This window comes from Ochotona curzoniae, unplaced genomic scaffold, assembly GCF_017591425.1.
Source record: "Ochotona curzoniae isolate NIBS_2020 unplaced genomic scaffold, NIBS_Ocur_1.0 contig_66, whole genome shotgun sequence".
Lineage (NCBI taxonomy): Eukaryota > Metazoa > Chordata > Mammalia > Lagomorpha > Ochotonidae > Ochotona > Ochotona curzoniae.
Genome location: NW_024466512.1, coordinates 12,476,414 through 12,501,286, shown reverse-complemented (window position 1 = coordinate 12,501,286; position 24,873 = coordinate 12,476,414). Strand labels below are relative to the sequence as shown.

The 24,873-nt window shown below is 42.4% G+C and overlaps 2 protein-coding genes across 2 annotated transcripts in view; one reads left to right on the top strand and one right to left on the bottom strand.

Moving 5' to 3' along the window:
* Window positions 1-403: 403 nt before the first annotated feature.
* Window positions 404-24,209, bottom strand: DCLRE1A (DNA cross-link repair 1A). The gene is made up of 10 exons (XM_040992075.1): window positions 23,835-24,209; window positions 22,330-23,383; window positions 19,043-20,716; window positions 17,039-17,172; window positions 15,995-16,113; window positions 13,006-13,149; window positions 9,313-9,458; window positions 8,178-8,332; window positions 1,873-2,014; window positions 404-914 (listed from the first exon to the last, which is right to left on the bottom strand). Exons 2-10 carry the CDS (start codon window positions 22,826-22,828, stop codon window positions 754-756), a joined length of 3,174 nt encoding a protein of 1,057 aa, XP_040848009.1. The 5' UTR covers window positions 22,829-23,383; window positions 23,835-24,209; the 3' UTR covers window positions 404-753.
* The window catches only part of NHLRC2 (NHL repeat containing 2), a 36,351-nt gene continuing 35,611 nt past the window's right edge, over window positions 24,134-24,873 (top strand). Inside the window, exon 1 of the mRNA XM_040992076.1 lies at window positions 24,134-24,514. Coding sequence (XP_040848010.1) covers window positions 24,337-24,514 — 178 coding nt within the window. The 5' untranslated portion in view covers window positions 24,134-24,336. The remainder of the gene's footprint in view (window positions 24,515-24,873) is intronic.

Below are 24,873 nucleotides of genomic sequence, written 5' to 3'. Positions count from 1 at the left end.
GAAAAGAACTAAAATATATACAGATTGTGAATGAGTAAGTGTTTTGTTCACAGGTAATGTAACAGTCTATGTAGACATCAAGTGATTAAACAAAGATCACAGGATACAAAGTTAATTATCTTTGTATTTTTGTATTTACCAGCAAAGAGCAATTAGAATTGAAATCCAGATCACTGCACCTTTTAAAATAGTGTCAAGTTTTTGCTAAGTCTGAGTTATGGAGACAATATTTCCACTCAGACTTACCAAAAACCAAAAATCCCTTAAAAAAACAAACAAAAAACAACACCAAGAGTCATTATAGAAAATCTTATTAATTTTTATTTATGGATATCATATAAAAGTTTTATTTCATACTTTTAAAGATACATAACTACATATATATGTGTATATATACCTGTATATACACATACATATATATATATTTCTCTTGGTCTAGTTCATTCATTGCCATGACTCCTTTTGGTTCCTGAACTTGCCTTTGTCCTCCCTTAAAAAAAGCCTTAAGGCTTTTTGCAGAGCACAGCTGTATCCACTGGGATAGGAAGTCATGGGTCCTAGGGATGCCGGTCTGTTATCTTTGATGATGGTGAGGGGCATTCAGCATCATGAACATGTTGTTAGAATTCCCATGAGAAATAAAGCATTTTCATGAGATGTTTCACACAAAGTGTATTTCATGTCCCTGTCAATACAATTACTAGCAAGCCACACCTAAGGTACTTAACTATCAGTGAGTCCTCTGGGGTATGGTCAGTATCCAGCTTCCAATTTCCATTCCTTAAAATATTGCTCCATTGTCCGCCTAGACTTCCAAGTGCCAACATTTACAGTAGGTATGATTTTCTGGGGCTTCAGCCACTGGACAAATCGTTTCATTTCTAAGTAGCTGCTATGTTCGCTATAAGGAATCCCTGCAACATCAAAGACAAGACACAGTGAACTAAAAATCAAATTACTTAAAAAAATTCAAAAGCACAAAGGAGAAATGCAATCTTGATATTTTGGTCAAAAACTCTTTAGTGCTTTTACTAAATAGCGTGGATAACTTTCATAAAGAAAACATATTGTTGATATCTTTTACAAAGTAAAAAATAAAACTTAAGCTTAAAAATATATAATTTTTTCTACATATACACTTAGCATTCAACTTAAAGAGATTTATTCAATCAGAATTTTTCTTCTTTAAGACAAAATCTTTCCTTTAGATACTTCACTCAGGCATGTAGTTTAGGAAAAATCAGGAAGAAATACGAGTACAATGTGAAGTGTCATAAGCAGAAAACTTGACTTTCATCATGGGCAGGCAGGTTCTAGTCCCCAACCTCAGCATACACATAAAGCAATAAAGAAGAAAAAGAAAATCAAATACGCACAATCCCCTAGTATTTTTGTTGAATATCAGGTACCCTAGAGAAAGTAAACTGTGGCCTTCGGACGAGGCGAGGCCAAGCTCCTGGGAGCGACAGAGTGAACATGTTCCCACTAGCCATCCAGTACTAGGCTAACTCAGGGAAATAGAGAAGTTCCTCTGAGGAGGGAAGTGCTTAGCTGGGTTTGTATCTTTTGCTGTGCCTCTATCCTGTCCTTTCTCTGCCTCTCTCGATATTAAAGCATCATCTGGACTTGAAGGACACCTTCCCAGCAACCCTCCTTCCACCTAAGACTACAAATTCCTCTGTCATGGATCACTCAGATGAATGACCTGCCTGCCACTCAGGCTCTTGTACGTTGGTTCATAATGGACGAAACAAAGACTTGTAGACAGATGTTAAACTTCTGAGTGTACATTTTTCTTGGGCCTCATTTTGTAGCATTTAAAAAAAAAATTTTGTCATAAACATTAGAAGTGAGAAATATTAGTTATTATACCATATATTGAAATATTTCCTTTGATCTGGGGAATAACATCAGTTATTCTAGTTAACTTGTCAGAATGAGTCCATCCCGTAGGTCGAAAAGCCAAAATCTCATCATATTGCTCACCAAACTTCTTCAAATGACTCTGTAATCCCTAGAAAACAAAAAAGTGCATTATTTAATGCTCAATTGAGATAGGTTATTGTGGAGTGAAATTGAACAATGTGTTATGTTATGCTAGCTCAGTCACAGGGAATCTTTCACTGTTAAACATTATATGTTTTCTCTCCTTATCTGAAGTTGAATAAGCTTTAATCTGGAAACAAAAGTATGATGAGGTGACTGCCAAAATAAGTAATTATGCATAAAATTATAATAGTGAAAACTGCTCAAAAAAATCTCTCCTCTCCAAATCCTACCCAATAGAGACACTGATACCCATATGGGCAAACAGCCATGCAAACACAACTCCAGCAGAAGACAGAGACACAGATAGGAAGATAGAAATAATTCTTATTAAAATAAATTAAAGCATTGTCCCACCTCCCTCCCTCCATACCGCAACACTCCCTGACACTCATGTGGGTGTGCATCCCTCTCAACTCTGTATGCAACGTTAAAAATTAAACAATTCAACACAGGTACACATTTGAATAAATGTATGATATTCTCAGATGTTTACTTCTTCCTCCTAAAACAATTTTAAAAATTTTAAAACTCACTCTTCATGCTGTGACAACTGGAAGTAATATGCTCTCTGACTAAATCTTGAGTACAAAAGAATTGCATCAAGCTAGAACCCTAATACATAATCACTTTGGATAATATTCTTAGAAAATAAATGACCAAAAGTTCAATCACTGAAAGACAAACCCAGGTGAAGACAGTAATGGCACAGCAGGCTGGCGGACTGGCCTGGTGGGTTACTCTGTCCCTTGCAACACAGGCGCCCCTCACCTCAACGCCAGTCAGTCCTGGCTGCTCTTCCTCCCCATCAGTTCCCTCCTGCCATTATGCCTGGAAGAGCAGCGGAGGATGGGCCAAGCACCCAGGCTTCTGTCACATGCAGGGGAGACCTTTTGCCACACGCCAAAGAGCTGCTGGCTCTTCTTCAGTTTAGCCCAGACCTGGCTTGAGGGGCCATTTGGGGAGTGAAAAAATCTCTCTCTCATTCTGGTCCTTCTTTCTCACTTTCTCTGTCATTCCTCTCTTTAAATAAATAAGTAAATCTTTTTTTTTCTAATGGCACAAAGATTACAAAAATAATACTTTACATCTTAAAACAAAAACAGTTTCAAAGGCTTTAACAATAAAATTCATTTCATTGATAAATGCATAAAAATGTTAGATAACATTTTATTAATCTGAAGTCAATATATAAACAGTTACCATAAAAGTCTTTGTTTGAACCAACTACTATGCCCATGGAAAAGGTTCCCATTGTAACAATATTCCTGGCCCTGAGGATTTTCAAGTTTTTGCCCTGGTCACACTAGACTTAGCCAATGGAATGTGATTTGTTTAATCATCTGCTGAATTACTATTGTTCCTCCTCTTGTCCTCACACAGACAGGAAGTAACAAGAAATTAAGGTTTAAGGTAAGCGTAAAGCTGCAACTGACTCCAATGTGTCAACACACGTCGCCATCCCTATCGGTCCTGCACAAACATCCAGAATTAAAGGAGATTTCTGCCTTTTTATGAGACAAAGCAGGCACCACGAAAACATCACATGGCACAGGTTAACACCACAAACAAAACCTTAGGATGGCATCATAGAAGCCAAACCTACAGAGGAGACTACCAAGCCACGAATAATCCATACACTACAACTGGAGAGCTATCCTCTTGAGAAAATTCATTAAGAATGCTAAAATCAACACAAAATTCCTTATGTATGATCTGCCACTGTGTAACTGATCCACTGTTGAAAACATGCTCTTGGAAAGGTTACTAGAATTTTTTTCCAGTTTATAAACAGTGATCAATAGATTGTTACATTTTTCCGAATTCAGTCCATGAGGCTTTTATCAGAGGTGGCAGTCAATGACATGGACTGGTATTACTGCCACGTTGCAAGCCTGCTTTGCACAGTCTTCAAACTGTGTTAGGCTTATGTCTTTGCAAAAATTCATCACCGCTGGTATAACACAACAGCTTTGGCTGGAAGAAAATCGACTACAATTACTAAACTACAGCATTATGGTAATCATCAACTTCCAAGTTTTTAAAATAAAGAGATCTTTTCAAGATGCCACCAAGACATGGTCAAATTAATGGAGGAGGAGGAAGGACAAATGAAGGCAATGCCAGTAAACATCTGTTCTAGTATTAGGTGGGGTAGCAGTGTCAGAAGGGGAGACAGGAGCACACACTTCCACCTTCTGGAAGCTTGCAGGCAATAAACCTCCACTTAGGGGGCAGACGGTCAACAAACTCCTGGCTTCCAGGTCTTTGTTGTTATGGAAATATCCTCCTTCTTTTCCAGAATGTTTTTTTATTTGAAAGTGATACTATGGGCCTGGTGCGATAGCATAGCGGTTAAAGTCCTCCCCTTGCACGCACTGGGAATCCCATATGGGCGCCAGTTCCAATCCCGGCGCCCTGCTTCCCATTCAGCTCCCTGCTTGTGGCCCAGGAAAGCAGTCAAGCCTTGGGACCATGCACCCACGTGGGAGACCTGGAAGAGCTCTGGGTTCCAGGCTTCAGATTGGCTCAGCTCAGGCCGTTGTGGTCACTTGGGGAGTGAACCATCGGACAGAAGATCTTTCTCTCTGTCTCTCCTCCTCTCTGTATATCTGCCTTTTCAATAAAAATAAATAAACCTTTAAAAAAAAAAGTGGTACTAAGACACACATGCACGCACACAGAGACAATGATTTTTAAGCCGCTGATTCACTTTTCAAATGGCCACAAACATCCCAGACTGCAACAGTTGGAAACAAGCAGCCGGGCACCTCACCCAGGTCTCCCATGTAGGTGGCAGATACCCAAAGCCTGAGCAATCACCCACTGCTGCCCAAGCTGGCGCTCAGATACGGAACGTGGACGTCCCACACAGTCGGTTTTCACGCTGTGCCACAGAACCCACCCCACTGCTGCTTCTTAGCAGTTACCTACAACACCTCTTGTTACCTACGACACCTACGACACCGCAGGCTCACAGGAGCCCGAAAGAGTGACCTTTTCACAAAGGTCCCGTTTTGAAGTTTGCGTCTTACAAGTGGGAATGACAGGTCTAATGACGTATTTGGTAGCGTGGTTAAGATGCTGCTTGGAATACTCGCATGCCATATCAGAGCGTCTAAGTTCCAGCCCCGGCCCCACTCAGATCATTCCCTGCTACTGCAGATCCATGAGGCAGTGGTGAGGGACCAAGTGCTGGGTAACTGCTAAACACACGAAAGACCTAGATCAAATTCCCAGCTCCTTGCCAGCATCTGGAGTGTGAGGCAGCTAGTGCGAACTCAATCTCGCTCTCACTTTCTCCTATAAAATAACAACAACAAAAATTAATAAGCTAATGACTCCAGATCGATCCCTTGTCAAGGACCTAAGCTTTAAAGCAAAACAAAACAACAACAAAAAACAAACAAACAAAAAAACATTTCATCCATTAAAGCCAATGTGAATTTGCAGTTGTCTAGAAATTGTAATCTTTGCTAAGTTTAAATTTGTAAATTAACAACCTTTAGAAGGCCTGAACGGCAGGAAGCAGCATCTGCACTGCGCAGGCCCAGTGGGAACCCACGCAAGAGCAGGTGGTCTGCTCCTGTGCTGGGATGACTTTCTGATTCTGCTCAGAAGTCTCACTGCATCAGTTGTTTCTTTATCTCATCTATAATTTTTCCTTTCCATCTCTAATGATTAAACCAGCAAATGCCCTTCCTGTACCTCCCATGGTCCTCTGCATCGGCCTCTATCTCCTCACTTTCTATTCACTCTTCTCTGTTCTGTAAAGCAGGCCGTCAACTTTTATTGTTTTTCAAGTGCACAATTCAAGGGTTTTTAGTATATTCAGAAAGTTGTGTTAATACCACACTAATTCTGGAACATTCACATTGCTACAAAATAAACCCTGTGCCCACTGGCATCACTCCCTAGTTCTCTCCTTTGCCTAGACTACTTCGTGTCTTTACAGAGTTCAATATTCTAGATATTTCAGACCAAAGGAATGGTAAAACACGTAGCCTTTATTACCTGGCTTCTTTCACCTGGCATGATGAGCACAGTCTATTCATAGTGTGGCCTAGATTAGTACCTCATTCCTTTTTCTAGCCAAATCATATTCTATTTTATGGACAGACTAGGTTTTATATATTTATTCATAATCTGATGGGCATCTGGATGATTTATAACTTTTGGCTATTATAGATAATGCTGTAATAAATATTCTTGAAGGAGTTTTTGTGAGCATTTGTGTTTTCAGTTCTCTTGGGGGTACATCCGGGACTGCCATGGACAGCACAGAGTCACTCTACATTCAGCTTTTAAGGAATTATCAAACTGCTTTCCATAGCAATTGCTTCATTTTACAGTCCCACCAGCAATGAACAAGGGTGCCAATTTCTCTATATCCTCACCAATTGTTACTGTCTTTATTCTGTGGTTAGCTCTGGCAAACTACATCTTTCTATGGTTTCAATTGCAGCTTCCTGATAGATAACAACATTGAGTCTCTTTGCATATACTTATTGGCCATTGTCTGTCTTCCTTGGTGAACTGGGTTTTGATCCATTCCACAGCTCTCTGCCATTTGGCTTCCCCTAGCGTCACTTCACTCGGTTTTGGTACAGGTCGTAAAGAAGTTCTAATCGCCATTCCCTCCTCTGGAGCATACAGTACTTTTGGACACTCCTGAAAGTTCTATGCTTTTCTTTTCACCAATACCTTGACTCCCCCACTCCAATAACTTGTTTAAATGGAACAAGCCAATTTAGTGGGAAATAAAACTGCAAACTAAAAATAAGAGAAAAACATACTTCCCTTTGGATAACAATGTCATTGTTAGGATTAACCAACATTTCATTAGCCTCCACAAAAATTGGATACTTCCCAAATTTAAATTGATTTGTAAATTTATCTTACACATGAATGGACAAAATTCTGTGTTGGCTATTTTTATGAATTGCATACTCATGAAAAAATAAGTCATTAAAAAGTTTGTTTTAATCACATGATCAAAGGAGTAGTTAGTTATACCAGAGAATTTCCTTAATCAAGGGAGTGATCTAAAACATTTGCTTCCTTTATACCACATGGATTATTACTTATAAGACAGTCATCAACACACCAAGATGTTAAAAAAATTATATATAAAATTGTACCATGAACAAAACAGGAAGTGTGTATCTTGGAATCAAAGCTAAAATATTTTCTACAGATACAGTTTTATCATTGTATTTAATTTTCTGTACATCCGTGTTTTAGAAGCTCTAACACAGAGCAAAATAGCCCCAAAGAAAAGTAAGACCTCCATGGGGACTTCTACTCATTTCCCCATTCATCTGGAAAAAACTGGAAGATTGCCTTAACACCGTGAAGTCCTAATGACTAGGTCATGATGCACGCTTTTCTACTTTCATCCCCTTTGGCATGCAGGTTCTCGAGTTCCTGATTCATCCTGGCACATGAAATACTCTATAAAGTTACACACAGGAAAACGGAAAGATTTTCTAAGGCAGACTTTACTAAAGATGTGACTCCAATTGGTTTCCTCCAAGTTGGATGAATGCCAAATGGGATTCCAGTTTATAATTGGAGAGGGGCTCAGAAAACAATACCCCAAAATATGGCACCCTATTTTCAACTAAGAGACTCTTGTGAAACAACAGATGCTGGAAGAAGCATTACTCTATCTACTTAAAAATCCAACCTGCCTAAGAAAACAGCTACCTCTGTCTTTACTGAGTTTTCACCAGCTAAACTCATTCTAAAGGAAGGAAGAGAAAAGAACAGAACCACATTTGCACAGATTCTGTGACAAGTTGTTACTTTTCTATTATGGTCCTTGAGGCCCATTCGATACCCAAACTAAGTCATTCACTATTGTATGAGAACCAGGCCCACTTATTCACCCAGAATCATGAACCACCCATCAAACCTGTTGAATTCCTTTCTCCCTCTTCTTTACGGAAAAGGCTACTACATACTCTGTCCAGGGTACCACAGGGGTAGTTGGTCCTCGCCGGGTAGTCATACTCCTATGACTGGTCTCTGGGGACTCCAAGCACCTGCATACCCTTCTGCTGTTAATCTGCTGTCGTCTCTTTATTTCAATAAAACTTAAGAGTATACAAAAGCTTTTGAAAGTTTACCTTAAAATTGATTTGCATCATGGGGAGAAGGTGAACCAAAGAACTGCACATATCTGTAGTGATAAGGGAATTAATTTCTGGTGACTTGAGGCACTGCAGTGTTTTGTATTTTTCTTGGGACATGCCCACCTTTGAACCTAAAACATCAGCAATGGCTAGAGGCAAAGAAAAAGGTTTAAAACAGTAACATGAAAACTTGAATAAAAATAATAAAATCACCACTAGATTAAGTTTTAAAACGAGACTTTTCCAAGTAAAAATAAATTCAAAACATTCCTATTCTTATCATATCTCAAACAGGCTGAACAATTCTGTGTGGAATAAACTATAGCAAAGCTAAATAACTGATTTCAAAGCCCTGCTATTTACTATTTAACAACTTCAAAAGATGTCCGGAAAGGAGCGGTGGCCAGGAAGAGTTGGATGTGGGACAGTCAGTCCCTTATGGCTGTGCTCCTCCCCGGCCGAGCACCTGTCACCTGTAGTGTTTCAGCTTTCAGAGGTTTTGGGATTTGCAGTATCTGCACGGACTTTCTCAGTCAAGCAGCTTTAAAGACTCAAAATCCCAAATTCTCTGAAACTCAGAGCATTTCAGTTGCCCAAAGGACACCATGTTTCAGAATCTGGAGCATTCTGGATTTTAGATTTTCAGATGAGAGAAGCCCAACTTGTTATCTCCACGTTTAACAGCATGTTAGCACTTTTTTTTTTTAAAGGCAAAGTTTGTGAAGAAGCAGTCCAACAATGCTCAAACTGAGTTATGTATCCAGATATCATTTATAAACAAAAAATTCAAGCTGTTCTTTAAAGTAATGAAATGATTATTTTCAAAGAATATAGCAATAAAACTATGCATTAATCATTTGTTAAAGTTTACTTAAAGCAATTTAATTTGGATACTTATGCTATAAACATCTTATAAAAGTTAAGGTAAACACACTTCTTAAATTTTTCCATTAGGATTAGCCTTTCAAAGTTTAAATGAATCAAACTCTATTAGATTTTCCTTCGGTCTCAAAAACAATGTTGAATGGCTTCACGGGATAAGTGTCAAACGCAACTGAAAGGGTCTTCATGCTAAAAGCATCTGCTCTTTATAACATATTAATGTAAATTAGATACAGCTATCACTTACCCAGGAAGACTTTCTCTTTTCCGATAGAATAGGTGCCACAGACAACGAGAACACGCGGGTTTAGAGTTACAGCCTCAAAGGCAGTGCTGATGGCAAACTGGATAACCTCTTGCTGAGACGGAAAGGTGTACTCGGGGCTGCAATACCTGGAGCGTGCAAACGGACTCATTAAAAGAACAACCAGAAAGCCACAGATGGGATCCTATTTAGAAAATGGGCTTTAGCAAGACTCGTACACTGAGACCATGACAGCTATCATACTGCCTGAGGTTAAAAACACTTGTTCCTAGTTAATACTAATTTGTGATGGAATTATAGGCTTCCAACATCACTTTCTTTTCATCAACCTCAAATAAAGAAATGGCATTTTAAAGACTTGCTTCCTCCAGGAATATTTCTGGCCAGATAACTATTTCAGTTATGAATTACAAATCTCAAATTGTTTTATTTTTTTTAAAAGATTTATTTATTTCAATTACAAAGTCAGATATACAGAGAGGAGGAAAGACGAAGATCTTCCTGTCCAATGATTCATTCCCCAAGGGAGTGAGTGCAACGGCCAGTGCTGTGCTGATCCAAAGCCAGGACCCAGGAACCTCCTCCAGGTCTCCCACCTGGGTGCAGGATCCCAAGGCCTTGGGCCGTCCTCCATTGCTTTCCCAGGCCACAAGCAGGGAGCTGAATGGGAAGTGGAGCTGCCGGGATTAGAACTGGCACCCATACGGGATCCCAGCGCGTTCAAGGGGAGCACTTTAGCCACTAGGCCACGCCACCGTGCCCCTCAAATTGTTTTAAAGACTTACATGAAAACGCTAAAGGAAGTGGAGAGAGGGAAAGATGGAAAGACAAAAGAAGTCTTTCATCAGCTGGTTCATTTCCCAAGTGGCTACCATGACCAGGACTAAGCCAGGTTAAGAACCAGGAGCCGGGACCTTCAGTGGCTCTCCCTTGTGGAGATCCAAGTGTTTGGGCCATCTGTTTTCTCAGGCCACAGCAAGAAGCTGGATCAGAATCAGAGTGACCAGGACAAGAACTGGTGCCCACATGATACACTGGTGTGGTAGCTGGTAGCTTTATGTGCTACGCCACAAGGCTCAATCACTAACGCAGAAAATATTTTTGACAGAAATTATATTTGGACTAAAGAGTTCTGTTGTCCAAAAGAAACTATGGAAACTAAACACAAATTTAATAAAGTGGTTTTAGATCAAACAATTAGAACATGGATGACAGTCTCTTCTTGCAGATACAGAAATACATTTAGTGTCAATAACAGATCCACTTAGGTCTAACTTGACAAGGTAACACACAATGAAAAATTAATCCTAAGTTATTATTTACAAAGAGTTATGATGAAACAAAGCACTTCACTAAAAGCAACAGGCTACAAACACTAATGAAACACATGTTTCTTAAGTTTTAAGACTGTTTTTGAAACCCTTTGAACCACTAGGAGAGAAGAAAAACTTAGTCCTTTCTCCTGTACAAAGCCATGATGAAATTCAGAATCATATGTAGTATCACATACATATTTATCAGATATATATATATATTTGATACAATGTTTAAAGTATCAAACTGCAAGTTTTTTAACTTCTTAATACATAATTTATTTACTATTTAAATTACATGTAAAAAATAGGGAGCCTGGCACGATGGCTCCATTGGCTAATCCTCAGCTTGCAAGTGCTGGGATCCCATGTGAGCACTGGTTTGTGTCCCGACTGATCCACTTCCCATCCAGCTCCCTGCCTGTGGCCTGGGAAAGCACCAGAGGATGGCCCAAAGCCTTGGGACCCTGCACTGTTGCAGGAGACTGGTGGGAGGGTCCTGCCTCCTCACTTTGGATTGCCTCAGCTCCAGCTGTTGTAGTGGTTGGAGGAGTGAGCCAGTGGATGTAGGATCTTTTTCTCTCTGTCTCTCCTTCTCTGTGATTCTGTTTCTCCAATAAAAATAAATAAATCTAAAGAAAAAAAAAAGCCCTAAAAACCCAGAAAAATTAGATACAGTGTGAGAAAACTGGATGTGGAAATACCAATCCATCAAAGCCACTTCTCTTTGAAACAGACTGAAACAGCTAACAGAATTATTTCTATACTATTATGATAATATAAGGTATTTTAATGTTATTACATTGCATATCATAAGTAAATACTATATTTATCCATCAATTATGCTTTAGTAAATTTGGAAATAAACAAATATATGCATAACATTACAATATAATGGCTTGTATTACAACCCATGTGTAGTATTTAGGAATTCAAAACTGCTATTTATAAATTATCTTTTCTGACCCAGCTATCCCACTCCTAGGAATATACCCAGAAGAAATTAAAACTACATATGAGAAGGGGATCTGTAATCCTATATTTACAGCAGCATAATCTAAAATAGCAAATACATGGAAACAACCCAGATGCCCATCCAAAGAGGAGTGACTAAAGAAACTGTGGTACATCTACTCTGTGGAATATTATTCAGTCATTAAAAAGAATGAAATTATATAATTTGCTACTAGATGGCCCCTACTAGAGACCATTATGCTCAGTGAAATAAGTCAATCACAAAAAGAGAAATACCATATGTTCTCACTAATATAAGAAATCCATCATGCAAGTTGGAATGTATAGTGATGCAGTAATGGAGACTGCCATATCAAGAAGTGAAGACGCAATGCAACATGCATTTCTGCTTCCAAATAAAAGATGGACTCCCAGTGAAAGTGCTGGATATATCTAGACAATAGGATGATGGACTGTCTGACGTTGTCTGTACCCGCAATGTCGGGCCACACTTAAATAGCAGACTGGTGGAACTGTAACTGCTTATGAAGAGTTGTGACATTACAGGAAAAGTCAACTGGGGGGGTTGGAAATTGGGGCAAGGGGAATCCAAGACTATAGAGAATTGTACAATAAATTTCAAAAATAAAAATTAAAAAACATAAAACAAATTATCTTTTCTAAGAAAAGAACAAACTAATTTTAAATTTTGAAAATCCGAACCAAAGGCGGCCCCTTTCTTCTCTTCACAGCTCTATTCAGCAACACAGACACTTCCCTTAAGGTTCACTTAAATGGGTGTTTACCTAAATGTCCTTCAAAGCCTTCTTCCTTATGTCAGTAATTAAGATTCTCATACAAATGGACTTTTAAAAATAAATCACAGGACCTCGTGTAGTAGCCTACTAGTCAAAGTTCTTGCTCTGCAAGCACAGGGATCCCATGTGGGTGCTGGTTCGTGTCCCAGCTGCCCTACTTCCCTCTCAGCTCCATGCTTGTGGCCTGGGAAAGCAGTGGAGGACAGCCCAAGGCCTTGTGACTCTGTGCCTAAGTGGGAGACTCAGAAGAAGCTCCTGGCTCCTGGCTTTGAATCAGCTCAGCGCTGGCCTACTTGGGAAGTGAACCAGAGAATCAAGGATCTTTCTGCCTCCTTTTCTCTGTAAATCTGCCTTTCTGATAAAAATAAATAAATCTTTTTTAAAAATTACAAAATAATTTAACTGCTGCCTCTTAAGTTCTGTATTTGCAAATTTGCAAAGCTTTTTTTTCAAACAGCATCCCTTTAATAAATAGCCGTGAAGTGTGTAGAGGCAGGAGCGAGCATTCAGATTACCCAAGTGAATGCTAATTCATGCATTACAGAGTCAACGGCATCGAAGAGGCATGGATGGCCCAAAGGCTCTCTTACGTGGTGTCCAAGTACAGTGTGTGGACTTTCTGGCCCGCAAGAAGAGGGGAACGTTCCATACTGGGGTCTGCTCGGAAGTCTCCGGTGTGTAACATGACAGTCCCGTTGGGAAGATGAAAAAGGATCATGGCGGCTCCTGGACAGCTGGACACAAACAATTTAAAGGAATACTGTTAACACAGAACATGTAACTCAACAAGCTAGCACGCTGTATCAGCTGACCACAGTGACCCAGCACTGGACTACAGAGGAAATCCAATGCTTTAAGGAAACCGACACCATCAAAAAAACAGGAAGACTTGGTGCTAAAGGACGGATTGACCTCGCAGGCCTGAGTTGCTCAAGCTCCCAGTGGCAGAAAGCCTGTTTTTAGGACCAGCCTTTGGGAAATGAGCTGAGCCCTTGGAATATGAATACTGTGTACCTGACTACAGTGTTTGGCATGCTTGAGGCAAGGCTCTGTAGAACTAACTGGATTAGATAGGTTATGCCAACTACATAATGCTGAATTCTTTAACAAAGTTAACTAAAAAAAAAAAAATCAGAATTCAGATGTCAGTGCAGTGGCTCAAATGGTTAATTTACCTCTTGAAGCACCAGAATCCCATAGGACACTGGACTAAGCTATTCCACTTTCAATCTAGCTTCTAGGTTATGGCCTGGGAAGGCTGTGGCGGGTGGCCCAACCCATGTGGGAGACCTGGAAGAAGCTCCTGGCTCCTGGCTGTGGAATGGCTAAGCTACAAATGTTGCGGCCATTTCAGGAGTGAACCAGTAGAAGCAAAGATGGAAAAATCTTTCTCTGTCCCCTCTTCTCTCTAAATCTGCCTTTCCTGGCTCAGTAAAATGACTCAATTGGCTAATTCTCCCCATGAAAGTGCCTGTATCCCAAGTGGGATCTGGTTCATGTCCCAGCTGTTCCATTTCCCATCCAGCTCCCTGTTTATGGTCCAGGAAAGCAATGAAGGATGACCAAAGGCCTTGGGACCTTGTACCTACATGGTAGACCTAGAAAAAGTTTCTGGCTCCTGGCTTTGGATTGGCTCTTCTCTGGTTGTTGTGGCCATTTGGGGAGCGAACCAGTAGATGGAAGATCTGTCTCTCCTTCTTTCTGTAAATCTGCCTTTCCAATAAAAATAAATCTTTTTTTTTTTTTTTAATGAGGACTTGGGGAGGGCCTTTAGGCCAGTGGTTTTACCCACGTTCTGTGTTGAGGTACCCACCTTTGTTATCAGCTCTAGCTCCTGATTCCTGCTTCATGCTGGCATAAACCCTGGGAAGCAGCAGGTGACAGCTTATGACACTGCACACCTGTAACCCACATGGCAGACGAGAACTGAGTTCCTGGTTCCCAGTTTTGGCTGCTAGCGTAGCTCTCGGCTCTTAAGAGCATTTGGCAAATAAACCAGTGGGGGGAAGCTCTCTGTCTCCTGATCTCTCAAATTAATAAAAAGTGAATCAGAACTCACACGGGCAGGTAAAGAAAAAACAGCTTGCAAAAACTCAAAGGCAACCTAAATAGCAATGGCCTGTATTTTAGGAAACCTAGATGTAGTCTCACATTTTCTCAAACCATCTCTCATCTCTTTAGTAGAGGAGGCTGACATTCTATAAAAAGCAGGAAGAAGCACAGCTGATAACTGTACTTTGGCATCATTAATATTAAGTACTGACAATCAAGAAAAAAGGAGGGAAATGCAAAGAATTTCTGTAATCATAATAAATATACCTTCCTTTCTTTCACTTTTTAAAAAAGATTTGTTTTGATTGGAAACGCAGCTCTACAGAGAGGAGAGAGAGAAAATATCAAGATCTTCCACCTGCTGGTTCACTACTCAAGTGGCTGTAATAGCTAGAGCTGAGCTGATCTGAAGCCAGGAGCCTGGAGCTTCTTCCAAGACTCTCACACAGGTACAGGGTCCCAAGGCTTTGAGCCACCCTCTATTGCCTTCCAAGCCCACAAGCAGGGAGCTGGAAGGGAAGTGAAGCAGCCAGGACATAAACTGGCATGCACATGGGATCCTGGTGCATGCAAGGTGAGGACTTAGCCACAAGGCTATCACGCTTGGGTTCTCTCACATTCTGGCTAACAAAGCCTAACTGTTCATCTTGTGACTAACTAAAAATGTCTTTTAAAGCCAACAGAACAACAATCCTTCCTGAGAATTCCAGAAATCAGCTTTGAGCTAGGCAGGTGGAATTGACAAATATGACTAGTCGGGCAAGATGGTAGGATCAGAGCTAAGACTGCAAACTCAGAGTCACAACTGGGACTCCCAGCATCTCCTTCTCGCACAGCTGGAGGTCAACACATGGCCAGCCCCACCTCTGGGTCCCCTGGCTCCTGACTCTCCCTTTACCTCCCATTTCTGCTCCTTTCAAAAATCCTCCTGTTAACTTACAAATTGGGAAAAGCCCTTTTGAGTCTGAAGATGTCTGCTTTTCTCCCAAGAGTGCCAAACTTTTGAACAAATCTGTTTCTTTGCATCAACTCAGGTTTCTGGTGAATTGGCTGTTGAGTGTGAGCAGCCCAAGCCTAATTTTAACAGTATCATTTTCTAGAAAAAAAAAAAAAGCCTCCCAAATCTTAAATATCCAAGGCAGAAAGATTTCTCAGTTGCTGTATGTGTGTGCAATTCTCTCATAATTAAACGGCTGTTAATTTATATAAAGAGAATGCCAAATCATGAGCTTGTGAAGATAAGAGTAACATGTCATTTTTAAAGTAATAAGGTGGACTTCCATATGCTGAAGGAAGCAACTTAAACTGGACCAAAAGGGTTAGATAACATTGAGAGGATATCTAAATTTAATTTCTTATTCTATAACTGGGAACATTTTGTTTCAAAGGTAGAAATGTCTTACTCAAGTTTAAGATATATCAAGCATATTAATTGTAATTAAAAAGAGTTCTCACATAACCACGCAGTGTGTTTTCCTTCTGGACATTTAAAGAATCAATGATCATTAAGACAGTTTTAATACTTACTGATTGGCATCAAGCAGAACAACTTTCACACCATTAACTACACATTCGGTGTCCATTGGCAATGTATGGATATATTGTTCTTGCACATGAAGCTTGTTCTTCAACAAACTGCCAGTTATCTGAAGAACAGGATATGTTTATTGTTGACTCCAACACTCTCTCATACCTAGCTTAGAACTGCGACATCTCCCTATTGGTCCACTTACATTCATATAAACCCTACACAATACCAGAACAACTTCCTAATTCAACCATGGCCTCACCTAACCAGAAAGTCCACCCTTCCCAGAGTGATGTACAAGACCCCTCTAGATCAGGCCCTGGCTCCTTCCTGGGGGCTTCTCTCCCACTATCTTCTGTCTGAAGTTCTCAGCATTCTGAACTACCTGGAAGGCCTATACTACCCTCACATAAACTCCATTCTCATCTGGAGGCAGAAAGATGTGGATTCAAACTCAGGCTCTGTCACTCATTAGGACTTGGAAGATGTCACTAACTTCTCCAGGCCCCAGTTGCTTCATTAATAAAGGGAGGATGCTGTGAGGATATAACCAAATGCTAGCTAAAACCCTTAATATGAGGGATTAAAATGTGCACTGTTTAGTTAACTGTTCAAAATATCTCTTTTCCCACAAGACTTTTCCTAATGTTAGCTTGGGTGAGAGTAAGGCACTCCCTTCTCCCTATTCCCAGGCACTCCATCTGTAATTCAGCTGCAACACCCATCTCATTGTGCTGCCATGTGAAATGTTTTCCCTGGAGGCTCCAAGCTGTGTAAAAGCTAGGCATTTCACCCTGCATATCTGTTTGAGCACTCAAAGAATGTTACAGAATGAACCTGGAGTCGTTTAGTACACCAATTTATTCCATCTACTAAAACATGTTTCTTGAAAGCTAACAGATGACATGATGTCATTTTAGAACCTTGATGTATCTTCTGCAGCAGAACAACAGATCCTACAGTTTCAATCATTCCTTTTGAAGCACCGTGCCTACGGATCTGCACCACTGTACCAAGTCATCATTGAAAACACTAAAACCTACCTCGCTACAGTACACTGGGAATGTGGAGTTTTTAGACAATCCAGCATAATGATCGGAATGAAAATGTGTGAGAAAATAGGCTGAGCAACCTTCAACTGTGCCGTACTGAAAGGCATCCACTGTGAAGGTGGTTCCTGCAACAAAGACAAACAACAGAGCAAGATGAGCGGGCGCCAATGAGACCTCAGTTAGACTAGGATGAATGAGCCCTCCATCTTCTTTACATCTCATTTGCAATTTCATTCTAATCTACTAAAAAGTGCTTTAACAAATTTAGCAGTCATACCAGAGATGGAAATAACTCCAGTTTCTTCCAAACAACACAAATAGAGATTCTATGTTTATTAAAAAAAACTGCCCCTCCCCCCTGCAAATCAAAATCCTAATGCTACAAACTGATTATTTGCTTTACCCACTAGTTTCATGATATATGCCAGATAGCTAAAAATCCTTATGGCAAACAGAAAAAAGAGAAGATAAACTTTCTTCTCAAACCTCCCCAAAGGGGACAATACATATATGCATTTAGGGTGGCAAAAGTGACTGAGAGTCGGAGTAATCTTACACATTACAAAAGTCTGTGGCTCTCCAAAGGTCACAGAATAATAAAAGATACCTATAGTCCTTGAATTTCATTGCAGGGTGGAAGTAGGGGTACTGGAAAGGAAAAAACATTCCTATGGCATTTCACCAGAGGAGCCATGATGAAAAAGGGCCAGGAAATCCCATCCTAAAATGTGTTCAGGGAAGAAATACCAAGAATGATGACAGGGATGGAAGCGATCAGTAACACGGCATACTAGTTTTAGATTCATTTAAAGTACCGAAAAATATTCAAGGGGATCGCAGTGTGCTACAATGGCATAAGTTGATAGTCTGCACAACCTAACTCTGCCTTTCAAATAAATGTTCTCTTTAAGTAAATCAAAATAATTCTTAAAAAGTGATGCAATGACATATATAAATACTATTCTCTGTAAAAAATATTCTGACCAAGTATATATATCAAAGAAAAAGCACTTTTACAAATACCTTACCAAGTATAGTTCAGCTCTATTTTTCAGAAGTTATTATTTAAAAAAAAAAAATGAAACATACTACACATTTTCCCACCAGCTCATCTGTGAAGGCACAAGAAATTGCAAGAAGATGAACAGACAAAAATTTAACTTATGATACAGTTTTAGAATGTTTGGATTTCACGATCTGTGTACTTATACGTACAGAAATGTGCATATTTCTCTTCTTGGAGGTTGCAGGTATTCAGTACTTTATTTCTCATAAGTACTTAGACCCGGCTTCTTCTTAAAGAGATGTTTTTCCCTTATTCTGTTTCAAACTAAATCCTGCTTTCTTACTAATCTGTGACTTGTACACAGGATATGTTTAGAAACAACTGCATTAATCGAATGGAGAGTGAATGGAGCAAAAAAAAAAAAAAAATCAGGTCGATAAACCCTATGAGTGTACTACAAAACGTTTGTAGGAAATGGAGTTTAAAGTTTGGGATGGCCATGGCTGCAACACCAGCATCTCATATGGACACAAGCTTGTGACCTGGGTGCTCCACTTCCAATCCAGCTCCCTGCTGCTGGCCTGGGAAGGGCCACAGAGGATGCTCCTGCGATGCTCCCAGGGCTGAGGCCCACATCACACTCGTGGGAGCCCTACGTGAAGCTCCTGGCTTTGGCCTGGCTCCGCCCACGTTGCTGTGGCCCTCTGGGGAATGAGGTCTCAGGATCTCTGTCTTTCCCACTCTGTAACGTGATTAGTATTTTTTTAGAGGTTAACTTTGCATAAAAAGTCTTAACATCTATATAGAGCTTTCACATTATACGATCTTTCACAAGTGTTTTCAAGATAACTCATGATAGAGGCCCTTGAAGCACCACGAAAAACAAATCCATTTGGTACAAACATCAAACACATACCAGAAGCAATGAATATGTTTAAAAAACAAAACTGTCTTTTTTGATATATTTGAGCATTAACATTTCAACTTACCAGGTATTTTCTTATAAAATGGGCATTTCTTCTTTCTTGCATCAAATGACTCTGCGACATCTAAGTTTCTTCTGTGTGGCCCGCCACGAGCTGATCTAACAAAGACTTCACCTTTACTTAAGCTGACTTTTTGGGATGGTGTATTACTAACAGGGTGATCTGCCCCCTTCTGATGGCCTCCTTCCTGCTGTGAACTGGACTTCCTACGTCTCTTTCTTTGCTGTGATTTCGGAAGTTCCACGGGGAGTGGACTCTCACTTAAATTCTTTGTATCAAATTCCAAGTCACTTAAAGACTTTTCTGCTTTCCTCTTGCACTGTCGGGATCTCCTTCCACCGTGACTTTGAGTTTGATTTAAGTCCTCCACTTTCAACGCCTTTTTCTTTGGCGATTTCTCTTCTTGTTTTTTGGGTGGTAGTCCAAAATACACACCTATATCCATTTGCTTCATTGCCTTCGTAAGCTGTCTTGCATCACACTTAGTAGGGGAGGGCGATATTTTAAAAGACTTGGCAGCAGGAGGTGTGCTAGGACCCGTTTCTGTAGTTAAGGCTGTGCCTTTACTGCCTGGCATTCCGTCTAATTCCTTCCTGCACAAACACTCTGACTTAGGGTTGTTCTCAGCACCGAGGGTCTCACCTGATAACTCTCTTGCTCTACTTGGCCTGGGATCCAAAGGCAGCTTCTCTCCTTCCTCGTTTCTGGAAGGTTTGGAGTCTCTATGCTGCTGAAGTGTTGCAGGAGAAACTTGATTGTGAACAGCTGATTTGTGAATTACCTCTTTCTGTTTGTCTGTTGAGTGAAATTCTGGCTTCCTGGGTGTTTTTCTAGTGGCTTGATAATTAGAGGCGGCGAGTTCTTCTGTTAATGCAGGTGGAAATAACTGAGAACAGGAATCATGACTTGCTGATCCATCATGCGAGCTAATACTCTCATTATTCGGGGAGATAAGCTGAGATGAACTGTTTGGAACACTGGACCTGTACAATTCTCCATTGTACCTATCCTGAGTTAAGAAGCTGCCTCCTGTAAGGAAGCTATCCTCTTGGTCCTGCAGGATGGGCCCACGGAGCTTTCCAAAGGAGGCAGAGCTGCTGTCTTCTTCCTCTAGGCTGCCATCTTTAGAGCTTTCAGTAAAAAACAGTTCCTGCAGTGAGTCATCCAGCTTTTCATCCATATCATAAGTGTCTTCATCACTCTGAAGTGGAGAATAGGAAATCTCACAGTTGCTACAGTCATCTTCTGGCAATGGCAAGTTCAAGTGTTTTGAGTCATTCTGGCTGTCTAACATCTCATGCTCAAGAGGCAAGGCATCTCCTACCAGTGTGTTTGTCTTAACAGCATCCGTAAACTGTAGCACCTGTTGGGGCTTCTGATCATCTTCAGAATAGATCTCTCCTTTGGTTTCAGTTGGAGACTGAGATTTTTTCAGACTCTGTGTCATCACCAAGGGATCGTCTGAAACACTTGTTAAGTTCCCACTTTGTTTCTGACACAGTCTTTCCTCAAGCCGACAAAGAACGCCCGAATTAGTCCCCCTGAAACTACCACCTGCCCCGTGGGAGGGGCTGCTGGGAGGACTCCGACTTGCCCTACTCTGGGCAAGCAGGAAGTGAGTGTATCTCTTATAGTGGGAAGGAATTGTTGAGGAACACAGGAGACCCTCAGGACACTCTGAAAATCAGAAAGAAGAACAAAGTATAAGCTTGGACAGTATCCGCTCTATAAATTCACTCACAGGTGAAGAATCATCAGTCCTACACTGGGGGGAGGGGTGGCTCATGACAATAATGATTTTTAACTGTCCAATGCAAAGACCAGCACAAAATACCAACACTTGCTGGGGGCATCTGGCACAGCTGCCAACCTGCTGCTTGGGATGCCCGCTTGCCACACGGAGGGACTGGTGTGGGTCCCTGTTCTGTTCCCATTTCTGACGTCCTGTTAATGTAAACCTTATCTGGTGGCAGCCGATGACGCAAGCATGTGGGTCTCCAACTGAATGCCCAGTTTCTGTCCAGTTCTGGCTGGTGTGGGCATTTGGCAGCGAGGTGAGAGCTAGGGGTGGGATGAGCCTCACTTTCAAATAACTAAGTTTTAAAACATTAGCGAACGTTGATCTAAGATGGTTTTGCAAGAATACTTATTTTAAAATCAAGTACATTTAAAAATTATTTTCCAAATAATCTCTTCTCACAAAAACGAAGTAAGTTTAAACTATACAAATCACAACCCACTCTCCACATATTCCAAGTGGGATTCTCTACATGTGAAATCCAGCATCTATTACACATTATGTTAAACATAATGAAAGCATACTGGTGTATTCTCATTAGAACATTAATCACCTAAGATTCCCATCCAGTTCCTTTTCCTGTACATTAGCATGATGACAACAAAATCACACATAGAAACCAAATTTTAGCTTTCTATATAGTTCCATAAAAGGTCAGAAATTAGGCGTTATTTAACTTTTTTTAAAGATTTATTTTTATTATTTTTTTATTGGAAAGGCAGATATACAGAGAGGAGAGACAGAGAGGAAGATCTTTCGTCCAATGATTCACTCCCCAAGTGAGCGCAATGGCCGATACTATGCCGATCTGAAGCCAGGAGCCTCTTCCAGGTCTCCCACGCGGGTGCAGGGTCCCAAGGCTTTGGGCCGTCCTCGAGTGCTTTCCCGGGCCACAGGCAGGGAGCTGGAAGGGAAGCGGGGCTGCCGGGATAGAACCGGCGCCCATATGGGATCCCGGGCGTGCAAGGCGAGGACTTTAACCACTTGCACCACCGCGCTGGGCCCAAGTTATTTAACTTTTAAGAACCTTCACCTACAGAGCGAAAATATCGCCTACCTTACAAAGAGTCATTGTTACAGTCAAGTAAGGAAAACAAAAAATCCAACACTGGGGTCTGTGATCAGGCATAGTAGGCTAAGCCTCAGCCTGCAGCACTGAGATCCCATTTGGGTACCAGTTCATGTGCTGGCCACTCCACTGCCAATTCAGCTCCCTGCTTATGGCTTAAGAAAACAGCGGAGGGAGGATGGCTCAAGGCCTGGGGCCCTTATACCCACATGTGAGACTCAGAAGCCCCTGGCTTCTCCTTTCACTCAGCTCTGGCTGTAAAGGCCATTTGGAGAGTGAACCAGTGATGAAAGATCTCTATGTCTTCTCTCTTTTGGCTTGTTTATTGCTTGCTCTTTTCAGTTCAGTGCGGTGACAGGTCTGGGCAAACACAGGCCTTTGGGCCTATAGAGAGATCACCACCTTTTCTGTAAGATTGGTTACCTGTTTCAGAGGCGGGAGGAGAATCCAAACATTCAAAGACATGCCACCGAGGTGTCTGGCCTAGCAGCGAGGAAAAGGGCATCTGGCAGCTTGGACAGTACCCACTGTAAACTGGGCGTATCTTTGGGGACATCTGTTTGCTCTGGGGAGTCCGACAGCGCTTTCGTGGTGTGCTCTGCTTGTCCTGGGATTGCGGCATGCCATCTCCATCCCCGCCGCCCCGGGCTTCCTGACTGCAGGTGGCACAGGTCTCAACCCCAGGGTTCCGGGCACTGCCCCTCTTCTTCCCTGGAGCCCCCCTGGCTCCCTTTGTGTTTCTGTTTTGTTTTGCCTGATCTTTTCCATCTGTTGCTTGTTCAGTGGATTTTAGACTATTTTCAGAGCAGTGATTCGGATGTGCCAGTTTTGGTTTTCTTTTAGATTTGTATTCCCAGATGTCTTCTTCGGAAGAAGTGTCTTCCAACATGGCACAAGTTTTTTGTTTTTTTTTTTTTATCATTGAAGAAGCCCTAATCTTCAATCAACAGTTTATTCCTTGTTACAAAGTTTTTAAGTGGAGTTATTTTGCTGGGAAGCAAAGATAACAAAGTATCCACTAACTCCATGGGGATCTAAAGCTCTGGGAAGGGGAAGCCCCTTATGCCACAATAAAACTAAGAACCAGTCACAGAGGTGGCATCTGTGTCACGTGCCGCTGTGGCTGCTATGCAACATCATCCAGGTATCCAGGCCTTTTTCAGTTCATTCCAAAGAACCACTACCGCCTGAGCAACTACGCACTCGCAGTGTAGGTTCAACAGTTGAACCTTGGATGCAGATGTGGGGAACTGGTAGAAAGAAATGCCAGTTCTGTTTCAAGTAGACAACCGTCCAAGGAAGTCGCAGATCTAATCATGGTGCCGGGACAACCGGCTTCGTAAGGGTTCCCAACACTAAATGATCACCAGTAAAACCAATCACATCGTGGTCAAAGGGGTGTGTGATTCATCAGAAACAAACGGCCGCCTAATCAATGGCCGAGGCAGCGTCTTCCTCCAGCAGCAATGCACAGATCCTGCGGAACGAACACAGCTCAGGTCACACTCCGTTCCCCAGACCGCAGGGGTAGCCCCTCTCCACGGCGGCCCGCTTTGAAAATCCCGGGGGACTTGCCACCTGCCCACCACACCGCACCCCACCCCCAACTCCTGGCTGGGCTTTCTCCTTGGGACGTGGAGGCTTGGCACCAAGTCGGGGAGTGGGGCCCGACTCCTCTCCAGGTTAGGCACTGCCGCTTTCTGACGACTCGGGGGCACGCCCCCCAAGTCCCCTCACCGCCGCCCACCTGCCACGGCGCCCCGAGGAGCAGCCCCAGCTGCGTCCGCTCCCCTCAGGGAACCCTTCCCCGCTCGGCTGACAAGTCATTCGCGCCCGCACTTTCCGCACTGCCGGGGTGACCAAAAGTTCCTTATGTACAAGCCAAAGTACTAGCCGGGCATCCCCTTCTCCCTGGAGGATATTCCTACCTCTGGTTCCGTTTCTCTTCTTGGCGGGAAAAGCTGACAGCTGCTAGTGCTGTGTCGAATCGGCTGACGGACTTCTTGAATGGCGGCATGGGGGGAGGGGTGCTGTAAAAAGTTTCTAAACAGTGTGCCACTGAAATTCCACGGACTTACTTTAACTTTTTTTATAGTTCTAACTTGTGTTAGTTTCCAAAGTGCGGGACCGGAAACGTTCCCTTCGAGCGTCTAGAACGCGGTCCCTGACGCCTTTTCCATGTCGAATCTGCCACCGCGAATGTCCATGCTCCGCGGCGGCGAGAGGCCCCAGAATGGGTTTTAATTACGTGCCCAGGACTGGCGGTTACTTGGACTTTGGCGTTTGAGCGCATGCCTAAAAAAAAAAAAGGGGGGGGGGGGGTCTGTGGCCTGGAGTGAGTCAGGAGGCGGGAGAGGCGAATGTGCCGTCTGGAAACCAAAGGCCTGTACTCGCTTCTTGTGTCTCCCGCGGCCGCCTCAGGGAGAGAACATGGCGGCGCCCGCGGCCCGGGGCTGCAGCCTGGCCGGCCTGCTCCCCGCGCAGACGTCGCTCGAGTACGCCCTGCTGGACGCCGTCACGCAGCAGGAGAAGGACAGCCTGGTCTACCAGTATCTGCAGAAGGTGGACGGCTGGGAGCAGGACCTGTCAGTGCCCGAGTTCCCGGAAGGTGAGAGGGCTGCTTTCGGGGTGCGCGGGGGGGGGGGACCCTCCCGGGACCTCGGCGGGGTGGCGCCCACCTGAACCCCGGCTCGCCTGCTCTACCTGAGGGTCCCCGGCAGCTTCCTAGCTGGGGTGCTTTGGCTAAGACTTGTTTTTTGCAGTTGAGGAAGTGGCGTTGGTGAAATGCCTTGTCCGGGACCGCCCCATAAGTCACTACCCGAGTTCAGTTCCGGCGCTCTGCCTTCCAAGTCGTGACAAAGTGATGATGCATTTGAAAAGCCGGAATCAATGATAGCCTGTCTCCTAGATTCGCACCCCTGCTGTGTGAGCGTTTGGCGCAGGAGGGTGTAACAGCCCCCCAAGAGC

Bases quoted from the DNA above. Each gene is read 5' to 3' on its own strand.
- DCLRE1A (XM_040992075.1), bottom strand. From the start codon at position 22,828: ATGATAAAAAAAAAAAAACAAAAAACTTGTGCCATGTTGGAAGACACT. The intron at 16,114-17,038 runs GTAGGTTTTAGT...CCTGTTCTTCAG, and splicing joins TCCCAGTGTACTGTAGCGAG to ATAACTGGCAGTTTGTTGAA. The intron at 8,333-9,312 runs GTAAGTGATAGC...CTTTGCCTCTAG, and splicing joins AAAAGAGAAAGTCTTCCTGG to CCATTGCTGATGTTTTAGGT.